General features: G+C 50.3%; 1 protein-coding gene across 7 annotated transcripts in view; it reads right to left on the reverse strand.

The window, feature by feature from the left end:
* Positions 1-22,606, reverse strand: part of GAS7 (growth arrest specific 7) — a 247,581-nt gene that overhangs the window by 79,429 nt on the left and 145,546 nt on the right. For 5 of the 7 annotated variants that reach the window (XM_089318380.1, XM_051824485.3, XM_051824489.3 and 2 more), the window contains one exon: positions 5,582-5,702. In XM_089318380.1, coding sequence (XP_089174506.1) covers positions 5,582-5,702 — 121 coding nt within the window. Of the gene's footprint in view, positions 1-5,581; positions 5,703-10,489; positions 10,647-20,397; positions 20,957-22,606 lie in introns of those variants that run through there. The other 2 variants (XM_051824486.3, XM_051824487.3) reach the window with 2 other exon arrangements.

A 22,606-nucleotide genomic window follows, 5' to 3' on the forward strand; every position in this document is an offset into this window, starting at 1 on the left:
TGATCAGTCAAGGGAAGGTCACCATGAGCTCCACTGACCAACCGGGAACCTGGACATGAGCTGATTGCACACCTCTCAGCCCCAGTTTCAGTCTGGAAGAAACTTCAGCCCTGACTGCTCGGGGAGCCCAGGAATGAAGCAACAGCTGCCTGGCTCGTGGCTCTGCGCTTTGCAATAAACACCTGCTTCCTTCCACCGCCCTGATGTCAGGGATTGGCTTTCTGCGTCAATCACGTTTGGGAGAGCAGACCCAGTTCGAGGGTTCCACAGCAATAGCTCCAACTAGTTTGGGGTGTTGCTTGGCCACAAAAGGAGGGCCTCTGGAGACACTGAACCTGCCCACAGCTTATTCTAGACTTTCTAGTCACCAGGACTGTGAGAAATACATTTCTGTTACCACCCCAGTCCATGGTTCTTTCATTATAGCAGATTCTCAGTCCCTGTCTGGGGTAGGCTACTGATAAGAGCTCACTGTCCATGAACTGAACACAATCCCAATTTTTCAGCTATGTCTTATAAGAATGGAACATTTTGCTAGACAGTGCAAGACAGGTCATTTCCTAATACTGGAGTCCCCAGGGCTGACCGCAGGGCCTTGCCACATGATGAAATACCATACAGAACCACAAGCCTCAGTGGGTAGGGGGACGGGGACTTCCCAGTGTCCCGTGGAGCATGCTTGGATGGCCTGGGGATATCTATGAAAGCCACAGCACACCTGCACTAACACCACTGAAACCTCATGTTCGCATCTGGCCACTTCCCCTTACTAACTCACCTTGCTTCCCGGTGACTTAAACATCATCTCCACCAGAATTCTGATCTGTATTTCTGTCTGTCTCTGACTCTCCCTCCTCGGCAATCTCTTCTCCCTTCCCATCTCTGACGATGCCTTCCTTCAAAGCCTCCTTGCCCAAGGTCACCTTTGCAGTTCTCCACTGAAGAAATACAAGTTTAAGGCCAGCACCCATGGGTGTGCACAAAGGTGACCAGCCCAAGGGGTGCACAGAGGTGGAATGTATTTGGTTCTCATGTGCCAGGCTGGACACCCACATGGCTCCCCAGGTTCCAAGCTCTGGCCCAGATGCATCCCGAGTCACAGGTCCACCCACCAAAACCTACACTAATCATCTCCCCCTGAATGTACCCCCAAGGAACCACGCACTCAAATAGATGCATTTTCTTTCTTCCAAGCCTCCCCTGGTTCTCTCCAGTGTTCCGTGCTCTCACTGCAGGGCTCCATCAGGAAGGCAGAAAGCCAGGAGGAACGTGAGCCATGCCCCTCCCTGGCTTGCCATATCCTGTCTCACGGACTGCACCTCCGCCTCCTCAGCCTCTGCTGTGGACAGGGTGCTTGACCTCATTATTTCTCTTCTCATTTAGTCGCTGCGCCCTGTGCTCACCATCCTGACACCCTTCACTCTGCAGCGCGAGCCAGCTCACTACAACATTCTGATGGCGTCAGCCACTGCTCGGAGCTTTCTGTGGCTTCCTATGGCAAAGAGCTCACGTCTCAAAGGCCACACCCCTGACTTACTCTCCTCTGATCCTTGCCAAGGCCAAGTCCATCAGCTGCCTTGCCTTTGTTCCTGTGGTCACCTCAGACATCTGACACCCAGATAACATTGACTACCCCCTTCCTTGGACTCTCAGATTTCTATTCTAACACTTACCACGCTGATGGGCTTATACAGGATCAATGTCCCTTATCCAAAAAGCTCAGAGACAGAAGTGCTTCATATTTGGGAATTTTTTTTAATTTTGGAATATTTGCATACACATAACATCTTAGGGATGGGACAGAAATGCAGACGTGGAATTCCTTTATGTTTCATATACACCATACATGCAATCAATCTTACACAGTTGTTTTTAGTGTATGTGATGTGACTGTGATTCGTCACGTGAGGCCAGGTGTGGAATTTTTCACTCGTGATATCATGGTAACTCAAAATTCTGGATTTGGAAGCATTTGGGATTTCTAGAGATGCTCAACTCGATTTGTTTCTCTGGCCCTCTTAGAACTGCAGTCTCTGAAAGCAGAGAGAGCCTCTGGTTTGATTATGCATCCCCAGAGCAAACACTGTGACAATTCTCACCCATAAAATGCTAATGGATGTGAGAATAAGCAGATTAGCCAGCACCAGGCTACACAAAGGGAAATGACACTTTTAGCTGGTGACAGTTGCAACAAAAGGGGACAGGACACCTATTATACCCAGGTACCCTCTGGGAAAGAAGAGATTAGGGATTAAGGGAGAAAGAGGAGATAGTGGCCTCCGTATCTGTGGGTTTCAAGGCTGAGGATTCTACCAACGGCAGCTGGAAAAAAAAATCACATCTGTACTGACTGTGGCCAGACTTTTTCTTGTCATTACTTTCCAAACAATACAGCAAAACAACTATTTACATGGCACTGGCATTGCCTTAGATGTTGTGCATCCTCTAGAGATTATTTAAAGTGTACTTCTATATAGGGCTGACATTGTGTCCCAGTGAGGTAAGCTGCTGTTTGCAACACCAGCATCCTGGAGTGCTGCCTGGAGCCCGGGCTGCTCCACTCCTGATCCAACTCCCTGCTGATGCACCTGGGAAGGTAGCAGAAGGTGTCCTAAATACCTGGGTCCCTTGCTCCCACCGCTGCCCCACTGTGGGAGACCAGGATGGAGTTCCAGGCTCCTGGCTTTGGCCTGATCCAGCCCTAACTGTTGTGGCCATTTGGCAAATGAACCAGCAGATGGAAGATCTCTCTGTGTTGCTCCATCTCTGTCACTCTGCCTTTCAAACAAATGAAATATATTTTAAACAAAAATAAAGTACACAGGAGGATGTACATAGATCATATGCAAATGCTACACCATGTTGTAGATGGGAATTAAACATGCATGGGTTTTGGTATTCGTGGGGTCCTGGAACCAATCCCATAAGGGACAATTATATTTGGTAAGAAAAATAGACAAAGACAAGGCTTAGAACAGGGACTCTGTGTCCCGTGAGGAGGGTTTGGGGTGTTGGTGAGCTGGGGTGTTGGTGCTCCTGGGCAGCAATGGTGAATGGTGCTTCCACCTGCCCGTCTGGCAGGTGTGGCCACGAAAGACCCAGCATCGGGGCAGAAAGACTGATGTGCTGGCTGGCAATGAGGCACGGACTCAGTCATTTAAAGGAAAACACGTGCAGTACATATTTTCTATTTATTATATCCAATTAACTGTAAAAGAACAAGCATACATATGTCTAGAAGATGAGACATACTGGAATACTGGGAAAACTGTAGGTGATATCCAGCTCTTGGGCATGGGAACAGTGATTTTTGCTTTTTTTTTTTATTTACTAAGACTTATTTACTTATTTGAAAGACAGAGTGAGAGAGAGAGAGAGAGAGAGAGAGAGAAAACACGCACTTCCATCTGCTGGTTCACTCCCCAAATGGCCACAATTACTAGGACTGGGACAGGTGAAAGCTAGGAGCCAGGAACTCCATCTGGGTTTCCCACATTGGTGGCAGAGGCCAAAGCACTTGGGCCATCTTCCGCTGCTTTCCCAGGCATATTAGCAGGGAGCTGGATTGGAAGTGGAGCGGCCAAGCCACGAATTGGAGCCCCTATGGCCAGTGGTTGCAGGTGGCAGCTTAACCCGCTGTGCCACAACACCAGCCTGATTTTTGCTTTTTATTTGAAACCTGATAGGCACAGAATTTTTTATTCTGAGACTATACTCATGTCTCATTTTTTTTAAAGATGCTGCTGCTGATGTTAGAAAGTCATTTTTCCACCCATGCACCTTTGCAACGGATCCAAATTCTTGACCATCTCAGGATCATTTGGCTTGAATCCCGCATCTCCCAGGTGGAGCAGCACTGAGCACACCCTGTCTGAAACTCCTTAGACAAAGGTGCAAAGCTGCACACGTGTTTGTTCTGAGGAAGTGTAAGACTAGGAGGGCTAGAAATAGTCACACTTCCCCTTTCCTAGAAGCTCTGGTTACCTCCTCCTCTAGAATACCCCTCGAACCCACAAAAGGGCAGCTTGCCAGGAGATAGGAAGAAACCACCTGACGGCTGCTGCCTTTGTCTCCCAAAGCAGCAGCTGCCTCTCTTGTCAGCAGGAGCCCTTCTAGTGCAGGTTCATGATCATAAACTACACTAATGATCCCGCAGTCCCTCTGGGGTGGGGAGAGGAGGCCACAAAGTCAAGGGAGGCACAGGCTAGCAGGTGCATGTCGGTCGAACTCCACGTCTGCCTTGGCCCACTTGTCTGCGATCCCAGGCAAATCTAATTCCCCTGTGCTGATCATGTATCCCATCAGGTAAACAACAGAAGCAAACGATTTTTACTACTTAAATGCAAAGCCAGGAAGTGGATGCTTCAGGGCTGGACTGCTGGCTTCCCGCGGGCCCCTGTCCTCAGGCGCACACTGCCCTGCTGCTTATCTCAACTTCTTTTCCAGAGCCGGGGAAGCTGGTCAAACTAGATCTGATCTCACCACCGGTGGGCCTCATGCACCACCATGACGAAACAGAGAGGGAACGCACTGTCATCGATCTAATGACAAACCACGGCACCTGAAACCTGCAGCTGTTTGGTGGTTTTTGTCAAACCAGCACCACTTCCTATAGCCTCTTTAAAAGCCCCCAAACACCTACCTGCAGCAGGGCAGGAGTCCTATGTCCTCATCTGCTCTCTTTCCTTTACCCCCAAACCTTGTCCTTATTATTTTGATTGGTACCAGGGACAGGGCTCGAACTTTAGGTAACAATCCTTGCAGTTCCCTCATGGCAATGACCTCAAGGGGTCTGGAAGTCCACACCCAGGGCTCTCGGCTATCTGCCCTGCCCTGCCCAGAACCATAGCTCTACTATGTTCCCACTCACTGCTTACAGGACCTGCTACCCCGTGCATCTTCCTTTCATAAACCTTCTCCAGCCCACGTCTTGGAATCCCGGAGTCATGGAGAGGGCCCAGGGAGTCCTCAGTAACTGGGGGGCACTGAGGCGCAGACCCGCACAATTAGTAAAAGCACACAGAACCTGAGCCACCTGCTGGGATAAATAATCCAGATGCAGCCCCAGCGTTTCCTATAGAACTTTCTGAGAGACACCAGCCAGGGAGGTACTTCACGGAAGAGAAAAAGATGTGCTGGGGAAATGAGGAAAACCCCTCACTGACAAGCCCTGCTTTGGAGCTTCAGTGTCAGTAAGATTTTCCAAGCTCCAAGGAATCACACAGAAGCTTAACCCATTGAGCTGGACACCAACCAAGCTGGTGACCACAGAATCTGTTCAGATCTCTCTTGGAAAACACAGCCCTAGACCACGAGGCTGCATTCCAGGAAGATGCCCAGGGTGCCTGTGCGATTCTGAGGATGACCCGAACCTGAAGACAGCCCCAGAACTACAGATCTACATCTGGAATCCCCCACTCCCCCTGGTCCAGCACCGTGGGAACAGCAAAACTCTACTGCAGCCGCTGCACACAGATCTATAGAGCAGAAGCCCCCACGCGAGGGGCGGGCCCTCCAGAGACAGACGCAGGAGTGAGGGGTGGGTATGCTGGTGCGGGAGGCACCTGTGGGCGGGACTCACCGTTGGTGGCTGTGTTGACATAGTAACGGCGTCCCTGTGGAGACAGGTAGCTCTGCCAGCCAGGTGGGAGGACGACCGTCTGGCTTTCCTCTCCCGGCGGAGGAGGGACCATCCCAGGCTTCTGTGGGAAAGGGGAGAGAAGGTCACACATACATGCAGCAGTTCTGCAGCTATCTTCCCAACCCGGAGGTCAGGGTTGATGACGTCACTCTGGAATAGGTGGACACAGGGAGTGTGTGGCCCACAGGCCTCCCTGGGCTGGATCACAGGGAGCACCTGGGATCTCAGGGACTGCAGGAGCTGGAGGGGTGGTGGAGGAGAGAGTTTGTGTGCATCAGAGCCACTGCAGAAGGGACCACTTTCCCCAGGAGCACAGAGGGCAACGGACCGGGCCTCGTCTCCTCATCCGTCACCTGCAAAATCCCTCCCAGGGATGCTTGCCCGCTGCGGGGACCCTGTCACTCCACAAGCTCCCGCTGTGGAACCTAAAGGTTACATCCACAGGACCGCTGACTGCCACGGCCGATGAACCTGTTATGCAAACCTAGCCAAAGTGGTCCATGCAAGCCGCAGCAGAGCGAGACATAAAACATTCAATAATGATGCCGAGACCTGTGAAACACGGGATGGAAGGTTTTCTCACCCAGGATCCAAATCACTCCAGGAAGGGAGACAGACAGGGACTCTGCAACAGACAGACCTGCCTTTTTACCATCTGCCATTACACACTGTCTAATGCTTTTCACGATGCACGCAGGATTACTTTTCTTAAAAAAACATCAGAGAAACACAGGTAAGACAGAGAGAAATTAGACACAGAGCACACACAGATGCTAAAACAGCAACATCTGGGATCCCCTGCTGCTGCTGCGATTATTGGGTAATGTTTATTGTCTTCTATTGACTTAGGCGTTCTGGCTAAATTTTTTCTCCTAAACACAAAAATGAATGGTGTTACCTACGGGATGTTTAAAAATGAGGACAGCAGGTCCAAATTAATCCACACGATGGCTGCGCCTCTCAAACAAAGTGAACTGACCCACACCAGAATGCTAGCATGGAGGGGTCAGAGGAGTTGTGAATTACTCAAGCCAAGCCAGAGCCTGGTCAGAAACATAAAAGCCGAGGTAATCGGCTCCGAGACTCAGCATCGCCCCCGGCCTGGCCACTGCTGACCTTTGTTCAGGAACACGAGGTAACAGACTGAAAGGGGAGGGTTGCAGGCTGCTCTCCCGCTCTGTGGAGGCTGCAGAGCCACAAGTGCATGCCTCCTGCTCTGGCCTGCGTGCCTGCCATCAGGAAAGCCACGGTTCCCACCACTTCTAGTAGCAGTTCCTCTCCTGCTGTCTGTAGCGGCGGTGCACTGTCCGTTGTGAAATCTTATGACTTAATGACCTGAGTGTGTGTGTGTGTGTGTCGAAGTACCCCATGTACACGAGGTTATATTTTAGTCAAGGGGGCTGGGAGTAAAATATGCATGGGAGGTGAAAGGGCAGGGAGTGTGACTGAGTGTTTGACCTAAGAGAAATCCACTACCTCTCGGGGTGCTAACATTTCAGGTCCCATGTCAGGGTGGCTAGTCTGAATCTCAGCTCTGGCTCTTCCTTCCAGCTTCCTGCTAATGCAGACCCTCAGGAGGTCTGCAATGATAGCTGGGTCTTTGCAACTCACATGGGAGATCTAGATTGAGTTTCCGACTCCTGTCTCCAACTCCAGCCCTGCCCTGGACATGGTAAGCATGTGAAGAGTGAACGAGAGGGTGGCATCTGTGTGTGTCTCTCTCTCTACCTCTCACATAAAATATGTATGTTGTGGGATTCCTAGGATGGGGAAGATATGGACGCTTGTCCAAATAATTGGCGGGGGCGGGGGGGGCGGTTAGGAATGGGAAGTTCTTACTTAAAAGGTACGGGGCAAAGTCGAATTGGACAGAAATGGACAGCAGAGAAAGGGACACAGGGGCAGTGGGAACAGCTCTCAGACCTCAGGCTCAGCAGCTGTGTCAGTGTGACCCTGACTTGGCCAAGCAACAGCCATGTGACCCCAGGCCAATGACTCCACCAAGCTATTTTGGCATCTACAAGAGGAAGAATGATAACATCAGCCCTGCTGTGGGAGATGTTGGGGGAGACTAACAACGGCACACTGGGCAGCTGGCAGAAGGTCAGCACCAGGAATGCTCCCCAGATGGGTGCTCCCAATGGAGAGGGGCCGAAAGAGACCAAGCTTCCCCCAGGACCTGCCTACTGCACTGTGAAGCTCATGAGACTGCACCACTTCCACCCCAACACCACCACGTGGGGGATGTCACCATCCTCTGAGGTTTCTGTTTCCAAGATTACTTTCATGTAAAAGGCCAATGCTTGTGGACACTGACCGAGGCCTCCTCTTGAGAAGCTGGGCAGCGAGGGACCACAGCTTTCAGAGGGTGAAGAGCAGGTGGATGACCCATCGGACCCGCAATGCGCCACTTACAGAAGAGCCGTGAGGGCACCTGTCCCTCCTCCAAGGCAGCACAGCACTTCTCTCTTTAGCATGTCAGGGACTGCATAAGACAGGAAGGAAGGAAGCACCCTGCAGGGCCTCGGTCAGCAACAGTATGCGGTATGAGTCTACCCAATAATTAAGGTCTCTCCCCAACTCATTCTTCAATTTAGTTGCCATCCTAGATAAACCCTTCCCTTGCCTTCCTTAGTCCTGTGGCTTTTCTCCTTCAAGTCTCTCAGCTCTTTCCCATGGGAACAGGAACTGAAGGCAGAGATGACACAGCCCTACCTACAGGGAACCTAGATAAACCAGGGTGCCGTGGTGGGGAGAGGAAGGTGACTTCCTCCAACTCAGAAATGCACTGGATGTTTTCTGGCAGTTATAGAATGGCACCTGAAAGAGCCACCCTCATCAGCCAGGGTGCAAGGCGGGGTTTCTGCCCTTACTTTCCTCTCTGATTTGTTCAGTAAACTGTCTGCTTCAGTGGGTGTTGGGTGCAGCAGTTAAGATGTCACTTGGAATGCCTTCATTCCATATCAGAGTCCCTGAGTTCGAGTCCCAACTCCCTTGCTTCCAATCCAGCTCCCTGATAATATGCACCATGGGAGAAAGCAGGTGCTGGCTCAAGTATGTGGGCTTCTGCTACCCACATGGGAGACCTGGACTGAGTTCCAGGCTCCTGGATTGGACCTGGACCAGCCCAGCTGTTGCAGATATTTGAGGAGTGACCAGTGAGATCTCTCTCTCTGCCTTCCAAATAAATAAATACATAAAAGTTTAAATATGGGCTGCTTAAGAGTCCAAGAGGGCTTTAAAAAGTTCAGGGGAAAAAATAAGATTAAAAGGTCAGTTTATTTGGGTGCAAAAAAATTTTGAAATCTACGTATGTAAGGGGTCTTCAAAAAGTTTGGTGCAAATTGCTTATTATGAAAACACTATGTGTAGATGTCAAATATTTTGCACTGAAATAAGCTTAGTCTTTCAATTCTGCTTTCTATGAACTTTTTGAATGTGAAAGACCATCCTCTAAGGATAGGAAGAGATGTAGGTGCCTTCTGCCTCCTGCAATGGGTGCAGGGTCTGTCCGTGTTGCAGCACAGATGAGCACGCTACTCCTCTCTGCTTCTGAAGAACAGGCCACTGCTCAGACACGAGACCCAGACTTTGCTTCTCCCTTTATCAATGGTTGACGTTTGATTGCTTCCACTCTTTGGCTATCATGAAAAACACTGCCACGAACGAACGTTCCCCTACAAGTTTCGGTACCTCCCCCTTCTTCACATACACTATCAAAAGGTTTCTAGGCCATCTCAGAACCCTAGTCTAATAGGCTCTCAAGGCACAGCTGAGCTCAGATCCCACTTGCACCATCAATTGTGACTTCTACCCTCAACAAATGTTTCCAGTACACCATGGACTGGGCCAGGTGCCTTACACAATGATCTAATCATTACACAAGCCTGTTTCACAGATGTCATTTATTCTCATTTTAAAATGAGAAATCTGGAATTTAGAAGATTCAGTAACTTGTCCTATATTGCACAGCTAATTAAACGGCGAAACCAAATTATGTAAAAATATTCATTTTGTTCTATTCATTTTGTTCTAGTGACTCTTATCTCATTACCTAAAGTCGGGCTCCCCTAAGTGCACTTTTCCTGACCTATCCAGAATCAATTTCATTTGTTCACTGGGACCTCCCCCGCCCCCAAAAAAAAGGGGCTGACAACTAACTCAGGCCTGACTCTCCTGCCTGTCTCACGGTCTCCCAATGAACATATGCCTTCCTGGGAGATGTGCAAAAATATCACCACCCTCATGCAAGCCGTCACGTTCCCCAGCTGCAGGCTGACTTCCTTGCATTCTTATATAAAACACAAGCCCCCCCCCCATCTCCTTTTAATGGTGGCTACTGATTTCCCCTGGGAAAATAAGCAGGCAAGTAAAGAGGAGTCATCCAGAGATCAAAAGCAGAGCCCCTCTAGCAGTTTCTGGAAGCACAGACACCCCAAGACACCCCTCAGTCACAGGATGTGGCTCAAAATGCACACTCCCAGGCCCTGATGCCACCACCCAATCACCCCGGGACCCGGGAGTCTGCATTTTAACAAGTCTCCTGGGTGAGTCCTACATTCAATGATTCAGTAGAAAACATCACTTCTGAAATAATACCAGGAGCATAAAATTTTAATAAGCACAATTTGTAAAAAGCCAGTGCTGAGCTGCATGGTTACTGATTAAAGGGAACACTCCCGTCCCCCAGCCCCGAACCCTTCACAGGAGACTCCAGGTTCTGTCTGCAGGCAGTCCCCAGCCCTCTACTCAGCTCCCCACAGCCTCTGCCACTCTTCAAACTCAAGTTCAGCCCAGGACGCCAATCACTCCACCTGCGGGACTCTGCTGGGAGCACCTGCTTCTTACCTTCTCCGGAAGCAGCAGCAAGCAAATGCCACTGGCAGGTGCCAGCGGGGTCTTGTCGGACACTTGACTGAGCCGGCGGATCAGAGTCTGAAGGGCCCCCGCTCTGCGTCCTCTCACACCCCAAGCCCAGACACAAGAGGAGCTCAACAGAAAGGCTTATCCAGAGGGCCCCACACCCCTCTCCCCCACACCCAGATCTATATATAACATCTCTGAAGTTGTCAGCCTAACGAGCCACTTTCTGGCAGCTCCGTTGCCATGACAATGACTACTAATGAGCCCAGGGCTGTGATTGGCACTGCTCGAAGGCTCCTCCACAAAGGACTCTCCTGCAAGTGCCTTCCCCTAGCACATAGCCAGCTGGACACCCAGAGGCAGCCATGCATGACCGGGAACTGCTCCATCTCTAGGGCACCTTGAGTAACCCAGACCCCAGTAGCAAGGAGTGGCCTCCACTGCCAGCTCTGTATACTCAACAGGGGTCACTCAGGGGTAGGGGCTGCAAGGAGTCACCAGGAAGACCAAGACCCAGCTGGGCTGGAGAACGGATTCACTGCCACCTCCCACCTTTCTGCCAGACACTTGTTTAGGATGCTGGATTCCTAAACCGAGCTGGGAGCAGCTATCCAGGGGATGGTAAGCTCCTCTGACTTAGGGTTAGGCAAACACATAAGGGAAGGAGGGGCCCACCCCCAAAGTGATGCCACCAGCCTCAGAGTCTACATCCACAGGAATCCTGGGCACCCTTCCTCCATCACACAGGTGGAAGCACTGCCCTTCTCCGCTCTGGCAGCCTTCCCGCCACGCAGAGTTGAGACTCAGAGAATACAGGTGGGGAGGAAGGGGCAGGGGGTGCCCCTGGCAATGGCACAGTGCATTCTGGGCTGTGCAGTTTTCACGAGAAGCTTTATAGGAGACAGATTGCGTTTTTCTGAAGGTCAGAGGCTCAGAGCCTTGGTGGGGGGCGGGGGGAGAAGAGGAGGAGGAAGGGGAGGAGGAGGGGCCGCCCCATCAACAGAGAAACAGACTGCAGACCAGGAAGGCAGGGCCGCATTCTTCTTGTTCCTAGCTTCAGTCTCAGCACAGGGCCCAGAACACTGAATGAACACATGATGAATGGAAACTGGGAAGTGTGGTAGGAACTGGGCTACAAACAGATTGGAGGCTATTTTATCAAGGTAGACAAAGAATGACAGTCCCTGCAAGGTATGTGCTCCACCTATGAACAAATCCCAGCTCTCTACAGATCTGATCAACTGCTTCCTTACAATGATCCAGGGAGGAGACAGGTAATACAAAGTGTTTCTTTATCTCCAGTGGTTGCAAGGGAAGCAGAAATGGCTAATCATCACCACCTTACATAGTATCCAGAAGAGACATTTCAGAAAACTGTAGCAACCTTAACAAAGGGCAAGAAGATACAGCCTGGATAACACAAGAGAAAAAAAAAAAGACAAGTAGAGAGCAAATACAAAGAAACACAGGGAAGTCAGTTTGGAAACAAGGACAAAAATGATGTAAAAAAAAAAGGGGGGGAATAGGGAAATACAAAAATTGTAGGGAAATTTGAAGCGTTATAACAGAAGGGAAATGTACGCAGGTTGCAATAAAACACTGAATTTAGATTGCCCAAAAAAGTGAATTAGTCTGTACCAAACAAATGAGACTTTTCCCCCAAATGCAGAGGAAATACGGAAAAAAGTGGAAATAGGAGGACAGAATAGCAAGCCAAGATATGGATACTGGGTGTTCCTGAAGAGACCAGGACAAAAGCTCTAACAGAAAACAAACTGTAAACAAAGACTGATGATGGGTGGGAGGGTAGGCAGTCAACCCTTCCTGACCTGAGCAGCATAGAGAGTCCTGCACTGTTCAAGGCAAAATAGATTTCAAAAGACCAACAAGCAGACGCACCCTGACAAAACAGTCACACTGCAAAGACAAAGCCCTAAGATCACTTCTGTGGGAAAATGGCCTCTTCCATAAAAGAATAAAAATAAGAAGGAAAACCAGGCGTCTCTACAAACTGTATCGCAAAAGCCACCTACAGCGTATCATGGGAAAAACACCAGGACCTTCTTACACAGCCGGGCTGCCTTCTGCAAGCGAAACCAACAGCAACACACTCAGACAAGGATTTGGAAAATGTCACTCACGTGTCCTCCTTAGCAAAAGTACTTTGGGGATGTACTCCACCTTCCTGAAAGATTGAGGCAAATCTTGATCTTTAAAGAATGAAGACGTCGTGCTAAGAAAGGCCAAAGCCGAACACTAAAAATCAGCTTACAAAGATGTACAAACAATCCTGAGTCCAGTTACAGACTCACGTGCACGTGTTGCTGCTTTGGTCCATTTTCTGTGGGTAGAATTCCACGGCCGGGGCCATTTATAGAGTCATGTATTTCTCACAGTTGTGGAGGCTGGGGCCAACATCTGATGAGGATCTTCCGGCTGCACCACAGCACCGCGGAGGGCACCACATGGAGAGATAGAGCAGGCTGCCAGCTCGGGTCTCTTCCTGTTTTAGGAAGCCACCAATGCCATCGTGAAGGCCTCACCGTCATGACCCTCCCAAAGGCCTCGCCTCCATTAACTTAGAAATTTGGGGACTGCATTTCCCACACAATGGGGAGAAACAGACCTTAGCAGACACAATGCTCTTTAAAGAGGGCTAACAAATGAACTGAGAGCCTGGACCACAAATCCCAGAGAAAGATCAAGAGGCAGGAGAGAAAAAAAAAAGTGAGAACACAGAGAGAGATGGGGCCTCCCATTCCTTCCCTCGCTGACAAAGAATCATCTCTGGTCTTCTCCCCCTCATTCTATCGGGCGCCCACCCAGATGGCATCCATCCTTCGCTATTTGGCATCCATCACCATTTCTGTCCTAAAGACTGAAGCTTGGAGACCAAAGACCTAGGTGCTGTGAGTTCACTGCCAGCTTCCATCCCCTTTCATTGGCTCTACAGGCAATCAGTTTCATAGAGAATCCTGTGCCCAGGAATCTGTTCAGGTGGAAAGGTTAAGACCAAAGCATGCTACAGGCTGAGAGAAAACTCAGTGGGGACCACAGGCGTTCTGAAGACCCCAGAGCCAAGGCTCAAAGAAGCCCTGGAAGAAAACTGTGCAGCTCCCTTCCAGCCCATGTGTGGGCACACACACTTCCCTTGAGCTGCTCCAGGAGGACCCCTGTGTGCAAAGCGAGTCAGCTGCAGAAGGCACTGCCTCCAGTTTTTACCAGCAAGAAGCCAGAGACATGAGCTTTGCCTTTTTTTCCTTCCAATTCCACCTGTCTGTGTGCAGAATTTCTCATCCACGTGCCCAGGTCATCTGAGGTTCTGCAGGCACTCTCCATGAATAACCCTCAAACCCCTCTTGGGTAGCAGGGCTGCCTCGCCTCTCCAGACCAGGCTTTAAGCACTTATATGCTTAAAGTGTCTCCAGGACACTTTCAAACCTGGTACGGTTCACGTGTCCTCAGGCCTCGCTTCTCAGGGGAGATGGGTGGGCTCATGACCGATGAGGCAGCAACAGTTCACATCCTGTTGGCTTCAATACCCCCTCCCCACTCGTGTCAGAATTCCCCTCTACCAGAAACCTTCCTGGCATGACAGTGCAAGGAAGGCGGGTAGGGCATGTGTGCAGCAGTAAAGTTGCTGCTTGGGATGCCGGCATCCTATACAGGAGTGCCTAGACTGAGCCCCAGCTACACTACTTCTGATCCAGCTTCCTGCTAATGTATATATTGGGAGGCAGCACATGGTTGCCCATGTACTTGGGTCCCAGCCAGACATGTGGGAGGCTCTGATGGAGTTCTGGCTCTTGGCTTTGGCCTGGCCCAGCCCTGGCTATTGCAGGCATTTGGGGAGTGAACCAGTATATGAAAGATTTCTCTCTTTCTCTTTCTCTCTCTCCTTCAAATAAAATGAAAATAAATAATAAAAAATTTTAAAAGTACTTAGAGATGGGACACTTGGGCTTACCAGCCAGTTGATCAACTCCAGTCCCCTGACAGCATCATCCTCTGTGTTCTTCCCCCCCATCAGCCACTTGTCCTGACACCTCCACCCCATCCCTCTGTCCATGAAGACAGGAGTAAGCTTCACACTACGGCTGTCACTGGCGTCTGTCACCAGAGATAGACTTGAGGGCCACAGGAGTTTTCTACGAGTACCTGTAACTTGTTTAAGGCTGGACCGCTGTGGATATTCCAGACCTATCTACCTCCTGGTAAGTGCAGTGAGGGCTCTGGCCACCCTGAATGTCCGTGTACAAGCCCCCAGTGCCTCCCAAAGGGCCAGTAAACTCACTGGGCATGTGTCTAGGGACTGGGCAGGGGGAGGACACAGAACAATGGCCTCTGTATTTTCTGACCCTGTAAAGTAATGAATGGGGTGATCTGGCTAACCAAGAATTTTGATGAACATAATTACAATGGTGTCCATGCAAAGATACAGGAAGTCAACCCTCACAGGGGTCTCCATGGGTACAAGGATTGGTGAAAAGATTTGCAAATGACCCTGAAAATTGCAAGGATGAGGAGTAGCATTTATCTTAGTGGTTAAGATGCCCGCATCCCACATCATCAGAGTACCCAGAGTTCAGTTCTCAGCTCCAGCTCCTGATTCCAGCTTCCCACCAATGCAGCCCCTGGGAGGCAGCACTGAACTCTCAAGTAACTGGGCTCCTGCCACCAAGTGAGAGACCTGGATTACATTCCTGACTCCTGGCTTCAGTCCTTGCCCCAGCCTAATCCTAGCTAGTGCAGGCATTGTGAAGGGAACCAGTGGATAGTATCTTTCTCTCTCTCTCTACCTCTCCCTCTTCCACTTGAAAAAACAAACAAACAAAAAACAAGAATGAACTAGACAGCCCATCCTGGGTCATAAGCCATTTCACAGGCTTGAAATGTCTGGGGATCAAGCAGGACAGATTGGGAAGAAATGCCTCCTACATGGACATCACACACATTCCTGAACCTTTTCTTCCTGAGACCCTGGAAGAAGACATCTTTCTAGCTGTTGCACCTGCCACACAGAGGAAAGACAGAAGGCCCAATTAATAGACAATGCAGGAAGCGAGGGGCACCTGGGACCTGGGATGTCAGCAGATTTGTTGTATCTGATATGGTGGGGCCCGTCACCAGTGGCGACTCCACACAGCACAGCAGGGATCTGAGAATTGCTCACCACTCTCAGATCCCTCACTACCTCTGGGAGAATCTCAGCGCTGACCAAGTAGTGCAACTGTGCCACCAAATATCAGGGTCACTCCTTGGGTCTCTAATAGAAGTTTGGAGCAGGTGCCTATAGGCCTTGTCGTACCAGCACCCAAAGGAAGCTGGCAGGAGCAGGAGACCAATAAGAGGTGCTGAAATGCAGACAGCAGCTCCAGAAGTAGGGTAGGAGGCAGTGACCGCCTCCCCATCTCAAAACCTGGAGTTAGAAACACCCTCCACCCCAACCCCGCAAAGCCCTGCTGCTTTGTCCCACTGCTAAGCTCTATTTGGTTGACACCATTATAAAGGCCAAGACACCATTATAAAGGCCAAGGAAGTCTACTCGTGAGAGCCTGCACCTGCTGTTTCCTGGCCAGAAAACATGGATGCTTCTGCTCTCAGCTTTTGATTGACAGAGATATTTTATTCAAACTCTCCCCTTCCTCCTGGGCCGTTCAGGAACTTTGGTTCATTCCCTGCTTCTCTTTTCCTGGTGGTACAAAAACAGCATGAATTGGGGGCAGGCATGGGGAAAAGCCTGCATCCTATACCGGAGTGCCTGGGCTGGAGTCCCAGATACAGCTCCCAACTCCAGCTTCCTGCTAAAGTGCACCTTGGGAGTCAGTGGTGATGGCTCCAGTGGTTGGGTTCCTGCCAACTATGTGGGAGGCCTGAATTGAGTTCCTGGCTCTTGGCTTCGGCCTGGCCCTTCTCAAGCCATTGCCAGCATTTGGGGAGTGAGTCAGTGAATGGGAGTTCGTTCTCTCTCTCTCTCTCTCTCTCTCTCTCTCTCTCTCTCTTTCTCTGCTTCTCAAAAATATTTTTTAATTAAAACAAAGTGTGAGCCATTCTGATACCTTCCCTCCAGCTCTGGACAAGAAAAGTATTAGTAGAAAGCACACAGGTGCAGGCAGGAAAGGATTTGGTGCCCCAGACATAAGCAGTAATGCTGCTGGCCCTCAAGTGCTGTGATCTCTGCCCATGGCACTTCTTTCATAACAGAGCCCAAACCACTGCACGGGAAATTTCAAGGCGTTTAAATGTCCAGCTCAGCTTGAAAAACAGCAACCACATCAACAAAGGATATGACAGAGACCACATGCCAAGGGAACAAAGGTTCATGAAATAGGACTTTTATGGGGGGCGGGGGGGGGCATGTTTCCCCCAAACTCTTTTAGGTTCCCCAGAGGAAGAGGACTGCATTCTTTGGGTCTTGATACTTTTCCATTTCCACAATGCAATTTGACTTGGAATGGGTAGAAAAGCAATGCCGCCTGAGATGCTAATGAAGTGAAATGATTGAACAAAACTTGGGAATGAAATTCGCACGCACACCAGGATATGAGATTGTGGGCGTCCCTTGGGATCCGTATGAGGATGGGGTGTGAGGAGTCGCCTCTGCTATAGGTCACTGCTAGGGCCAACTTAGCCCTGAAATGGAAACAGCCCAACTGGGAAAAAGAAGGAATTGGACTACACGTTTCTTTCTCTTGGTCATTTTCTTGGTCCCAAAGGTTAATGACCTGGGAATACATCCTGGATTTTTCTACACCAGCTTATACTCGTAAGGGAATCCACTGCCCTGCTCTGGAAGACAATGCTGACATACCTTTGAGGACTGTACACCTGCAACTCTCTCCCCATGGAGATCTCTCAAGCAAAATTGGTCAAGTTTCCCTTGACAGAGGACAAACCTTGCAAACCAGTTTTGCTGACACTTGGTGTTGCTGTGTGTGTGTGTGTGTGTGTGTGTGTGTGTGTGTGTGAGAGAGAGAGAGAGAGAGATCAATATTACATAACACCCTCCCTAGCCTGCCTTTGGTATTAAGCTGTCAAACTCCAAAATGCCTCCACCACTGTTTCTGGCACTTTCGAAAGCTGTTACACCTCTAAAGAAAACCCTACAAGCAAAGGTTTCAAGCATTCTGCCCCGAACAAAATGAATTTCAGGAGTTCAGAGAGAGGAAGGGAGTGGAAAGTTGCTAGCTCAGTCAGTAACTTGCTTGTTATCTCATGCACAGCCGTCTTCTGCCTCCCGAAAGGAACTTCAGACACAAACGGCACAGCTGCCCCCCACAGATGCTCCGGGGGCAAAAGCGCCCACAGATGCAACTTCCTTTGGGAGTTGGTGGCATTTGAAAAGAAGGCAGAGGGGCAGGCGTTTGCTGCAGTAGTTAAGACTTTGCTTGGGATGCCTGTGTCCCGTATCAGTGGGCCTGGGATCAAGTCCCCGCTCTGCTCCCTTTTCCAGCTTCCTGCTAATGCACACTCCGGGAGGCAGGCAGCAGGTGGTGGCTCAAGACCATGGGTCCCTACCACCCATGTGGGAGACTTGGACTGAGTTCCTGGCTGCTGGCTTTGGCCTGGCCCCATCTCAGCCGTTGTGGGCATGTGGCGAGTGAACCCGGGGAAAAGAGATCTGCCTCTTTGTCTTGCTTTCTGCATTTCAAATAAATAAAATTAAAGAGAAGTCAGACTGGAGTTAAACAGGACATAATGTGCGCGTATCTGCTGGCCTGTCCAATGCCACAATCCAACTGCCCCGGCTCTGTGGTCACTCCTGGCTGCCTGGAGCAGGCCACAGGCACCAAAAGAAAATGGGAACAGTTAGCCTCACCAAGGATCTGCTGTGCTGTGCCAATGGCCTACACTCTGAGTGGCTCTGATCAAAGATTTCTGACTCTGAGACAGAGTTCCTAATTGGTTCTGAACCATGAGCCCTGGAAGCAGTGCAAGTCTAATAGGGCCTGGAATGGTTTCTGAGAGTCAGTGAAGGGTGCCACTGCCAACCCGACTCAGCTATTTCTGGAGCCTCCATCACCACCCACCGATGCACACGAACTGGACCAACGGTGACAGCCAAGGATCTCTGTCAGGTTTGGGACCTCCCCACTGCACCGTGCAAACACAGGACGTGAGCTGGGGCCAGAGGCCTCACATGGACCTGCTGTGAGATCTTGAGCAATTCATTTCTGCTAGGAGGCCTGGATTTCCTCATCTCTGAAATACGGAAGGTAGAGCAGATGGCCTCCAAGAGCTTATGTAAATATAGCCTAATACTTGAGTCTAAGTGTTCATATATCCGTGTTAAGGACATGCCATTTTTGCAGTAGAAAATAAGTCACATTCAAGTATAGACACCTGACTTGGAGCCATCTGACATCTTGCCAGCCCCAAAGCTGGGATTCCGCCTCACCAGCCTGGAGGTCTGTGCATCTACTGATGAACCCACATCCACCCCTTGCATCCCTGCCACTCCTCCAGCCACATCCAAGGTTTGAGCTTTATCTGCCTAGCAACTGGATTTCTGCCCTGGTACCCTGGGCTTCTGTCACACTCTAAATCTAGCATTTGCCTCCCCACCAACTATGGGCTCCAGTGAAGATGTTCCTAGACCTGCTAGCACTGAGTGCTTTGCTCATCATATATGTGACACCCCACACTCACAGGCCATGGCACTGCCAAGAACTTGGGCTCTTCCAAGCTCTTGCATGCCCCGGAGTGTTCATATTTTTTGCCAATCCCTCCTCAACATGAACCACACCAGCCACAATCCACAGCCATAGCCAAACCCAGCCATCAGATCCCAGACTGCTGTATGGTCATAATCTGGTGACTTGGTCTGGGGTCCTTCAGCAGGCAGTCACTGTCCAAGTGTGATCCCTGTGCCAGCTGAATGGGAGCCTACCAGTAACACAGAATCCCAAGCTCTACCCAGCTGCCAGATTTGCCTTTTTAAAGGTGACTGGACAATTCAGATGCACGTTAACCTTTGAGAGGCCCTGCAGTGGGCTATTCCAGGCAGCCAGTGGGCCCACTCAAGGGTGCCTTTAGCTAGCAAGCACTGTCTCCTTTCTCCCAGCACTGGCTCCCTTGGAAGCCATGCCAAAATATGCAGTGCTCATCAGTCCAGGGAGGCAAAGGCAGATGATGATATGCAGAAACAGACTTGCCTTTGCCCACAAATGGGACCTCCCTCGGCCATCTGGAGCCCCGAGAGAGTGGTCCCCCCAAGTCTAGGCTGATGAGAGGTGTCTCTTGGCAGAGAAAGGGGATGGTGGAAAGATCGGCCAAACAAGGCAGTTCCACCACAAGGTCACAAAGGAGCTTCCATCACCACTGTGGCAGATGCCACCCTGGAAAGAAACATCCATCAAAGCTGGACCCAGGCAGATCCTCAAGCACCTGCTAGGTAGCCACACCCCAGGGGCTCCTCTTCACCTCCATGCAGTGGCCCCCAGGCAGAACCAGGCCATGGAGGAGAGGCCAGACAGGCAGAGAGAAGCCAAGGTTTGCATTTGAGAAAAGTTAACTGCAGGAAGTACGATTTAGACTCTAAGACATGGAGCATCCATCCCGTCCCCATTCTGCTTCTCCGTGACATGGCTCCTACTAAAACGCTCCAGCCTTTTGCCCCTCAAACACCCCCTTCCTAACTCTCTCCTTTTCTTCTCCCAAGTTCTCACAACAGCCCATGATTTCTTTTCTCTCCCTGCTCAGCTTGTGTGGCTATGACAGGTGCCACCCACCACATGGGGTCCTCAGACCCCTCTCCCCTGCCAAGCTCAGCAGGTAAGCCCCAGTCTGAGGGCTTCCCGACTTGCCTCTGCAAAATGTCGAAGTCGCTGTAGAAACACCCAGAACAGTGAGCGCTGAGCACACACAGACACACAGGCAGAATCGATTCTTACCATGAGGGGGCAGCTAGTCCTCCTGGTTGGGCAGTCTCCCTGGAGGAGAGTCTTGGGTCCTGTCTGAAGCCCCCAGACTCAGAGCCGGGCTCCTGCCTGCTTCCTCTGCATGGTAGCCTCGGCGGGAAATGGGGCTGAAGCAAGCAGCTACGCCAGGGCCAGCGCTCCAGGCACCCAGGAGGATGTCCCTGTGGCTTTTCTCATCGCGGCTCTTTCACAAAGAACCCACTGCATTGCACAGTTCCTTCCAACTCAGCTCCAGTGCTTGTTGGGAAATCAACAACTCATTCTGGACTTTCCAGATGCAAAGTTTCTGGAGGCCTTCATTTTGCTTTTTTTCAACTCTCTTTTTCCCCTTTCTCAGCTAAAAAAAATTGGCTAAGGTCATAACTTACAATGGCCAAGCCTGTGTCACTGACCAGATACCTCCCACCCCCAGGCCTGTGGACAAGGCGGGCTTTGTCCACTGTGTTTCAGGCAGGACGCGCTGGGTCTGTCCAAGCCCTGCTGGGGAATGTTTCCACCAGCTTCCTCCCAACCCTGAGTCCCAGCTCTGGCCCCAGCCCTGGCCCCAGCTGCATGAACCCAGGGCCAGATAAAAACCAGCATAAAAAGAAAGGAGCATGTTCCTAAAGAACTCTTGTGTGTGTTAGCCTCATCAAGGCTGGAAATCTTGCCCACAGGGGCAAGATGTGGGGTCCCTGGCCTTCCACGCACCCTCACCACCACCAAATGTGGACAGGCAATGGATACAACCAGGGTTAATGCTGTGAATCTCCAGTGAGAAGGGCCTGTTGAATTTCAAAGCTGTTAGCAGTAAGGGAAGAAATGATTGGACTCTGGGGATAAGCCTGCATCCACCACCAAATGAGCTGAGGGAGGGACTTGCCTCTTTGGCAAATGTATGGTCTCATTCTATTTTGAAAGCTTTTTGGAGCAGCTGAGGTTTCAGCATTTAAAATGCCACCTATTTCTTATTTATTTTCAGATGCAAACCTATGGGATTTTAGCAACAGATACTTAATATAGAACCAAACATGGTTTTCCAGAGAGACCAAGGTCCCAGGCCCTGAGTGATAATTTTTTTTCCTATAAAATATCAACTCTTCTCACTATCAAAAGGATGAACTGTTATTTATGAAGAAGTTTCAATGCCAGCTCCTTGGGCAGTGGCTAAGAAATCATCTACTATCACGCAGGGATGGAGTGAGGTCAGGGTTAAGCAGCTGCTGGTTGTTTTTTTTTTTTTTTTTTTGACAGGCGGAGTGGACAGTGAGAGAGAGATACAGAGAGAAAGGTCTTCCTTTTTCCGTTGGTTCACCCCCCAATGGCTGCCGCGGCCAGCGCACTGCGCTGATCCAAAGCCAGGAGCCAGGTGCCTCTCCTGATCTCCCATGCGGGTGCAGGGCCCAAGCACTTGGGCCATCCTCCACTGCCCTCCTGGGCCACAGCAGAGAGCTGGCCTGGAAAAGGAGCAACCGGGACAGAATCTGGCGCCCCGACTGGGACTAGAACCTGGGGTGCTGGTGCCGCAGGCAGAGGATTAGCCTAGTGAGCCGCGGCGCCGGCTGCTGCTGCTGTTTTGCGAGTTGCCAGCTCTGAGACTTTGGGTATGGACTCAAGGTTTCAATTTTAAGTGTAAAATGGAGATAATTACAGCATCTTTCTCAAAAGGATTAAACAGCGGAACCTCCATGTAAACATTCAGTATAGTGTGCGGATGATGTAAGCGCTTAATAAAAACTAAGTATTATTGCTGCTACGCTCAGCAGTGGCTGGAAGGGTAGGAGCTGCAATTTGCTGGGCTCCAGAAAGACTACACTCAATAATAAAAAAATCAAACAATCCAAATGAAAAATGAGCAAAATATATTTCCCCCAAAGAAGCAATAAAAATGTCCAATAAGCATATGAAAAGATGTTCAACATCACTGACAAGGGAAATGCAAATGAAAAACACAATGAGAAATCATGTCACACCCATTAGTATGATTACTATCAACAACAACAACAACAAACAAAAAAGAGGGGCCCACACTGTGGTGTAGCTGGTAAAGCCTCCACCTGCAATGCTGCATCCCATATGGGTGCCGCTTTGAGTCCCGGCTGCCCCATTTCCGATCCAGCTCTCTGCTACAGCCTGGGGAAACAGTGGGAGATGGCCCAACTCCTTGGGGCCTCACACCTGCATGGGAGACCCAGAAGAAGCT

The sequence above is a fragment of the Oryctolagus cuniculus genome, chromosome 17, assembly GCF_051225735.1.
Source record: "Oryctolagus cuniculus isolate XC-2025 breed Fujian yellow rabbit chromosome 17, ASM5122573v1, whole genome shotgun sequence".
Taxonomy (NCBI): Eukaryota; Metazoa; Chordata; class Mammalia; order Lagomorpha; family Leporidae; genus Oryctolagus; species Oryctolagus cuniculus.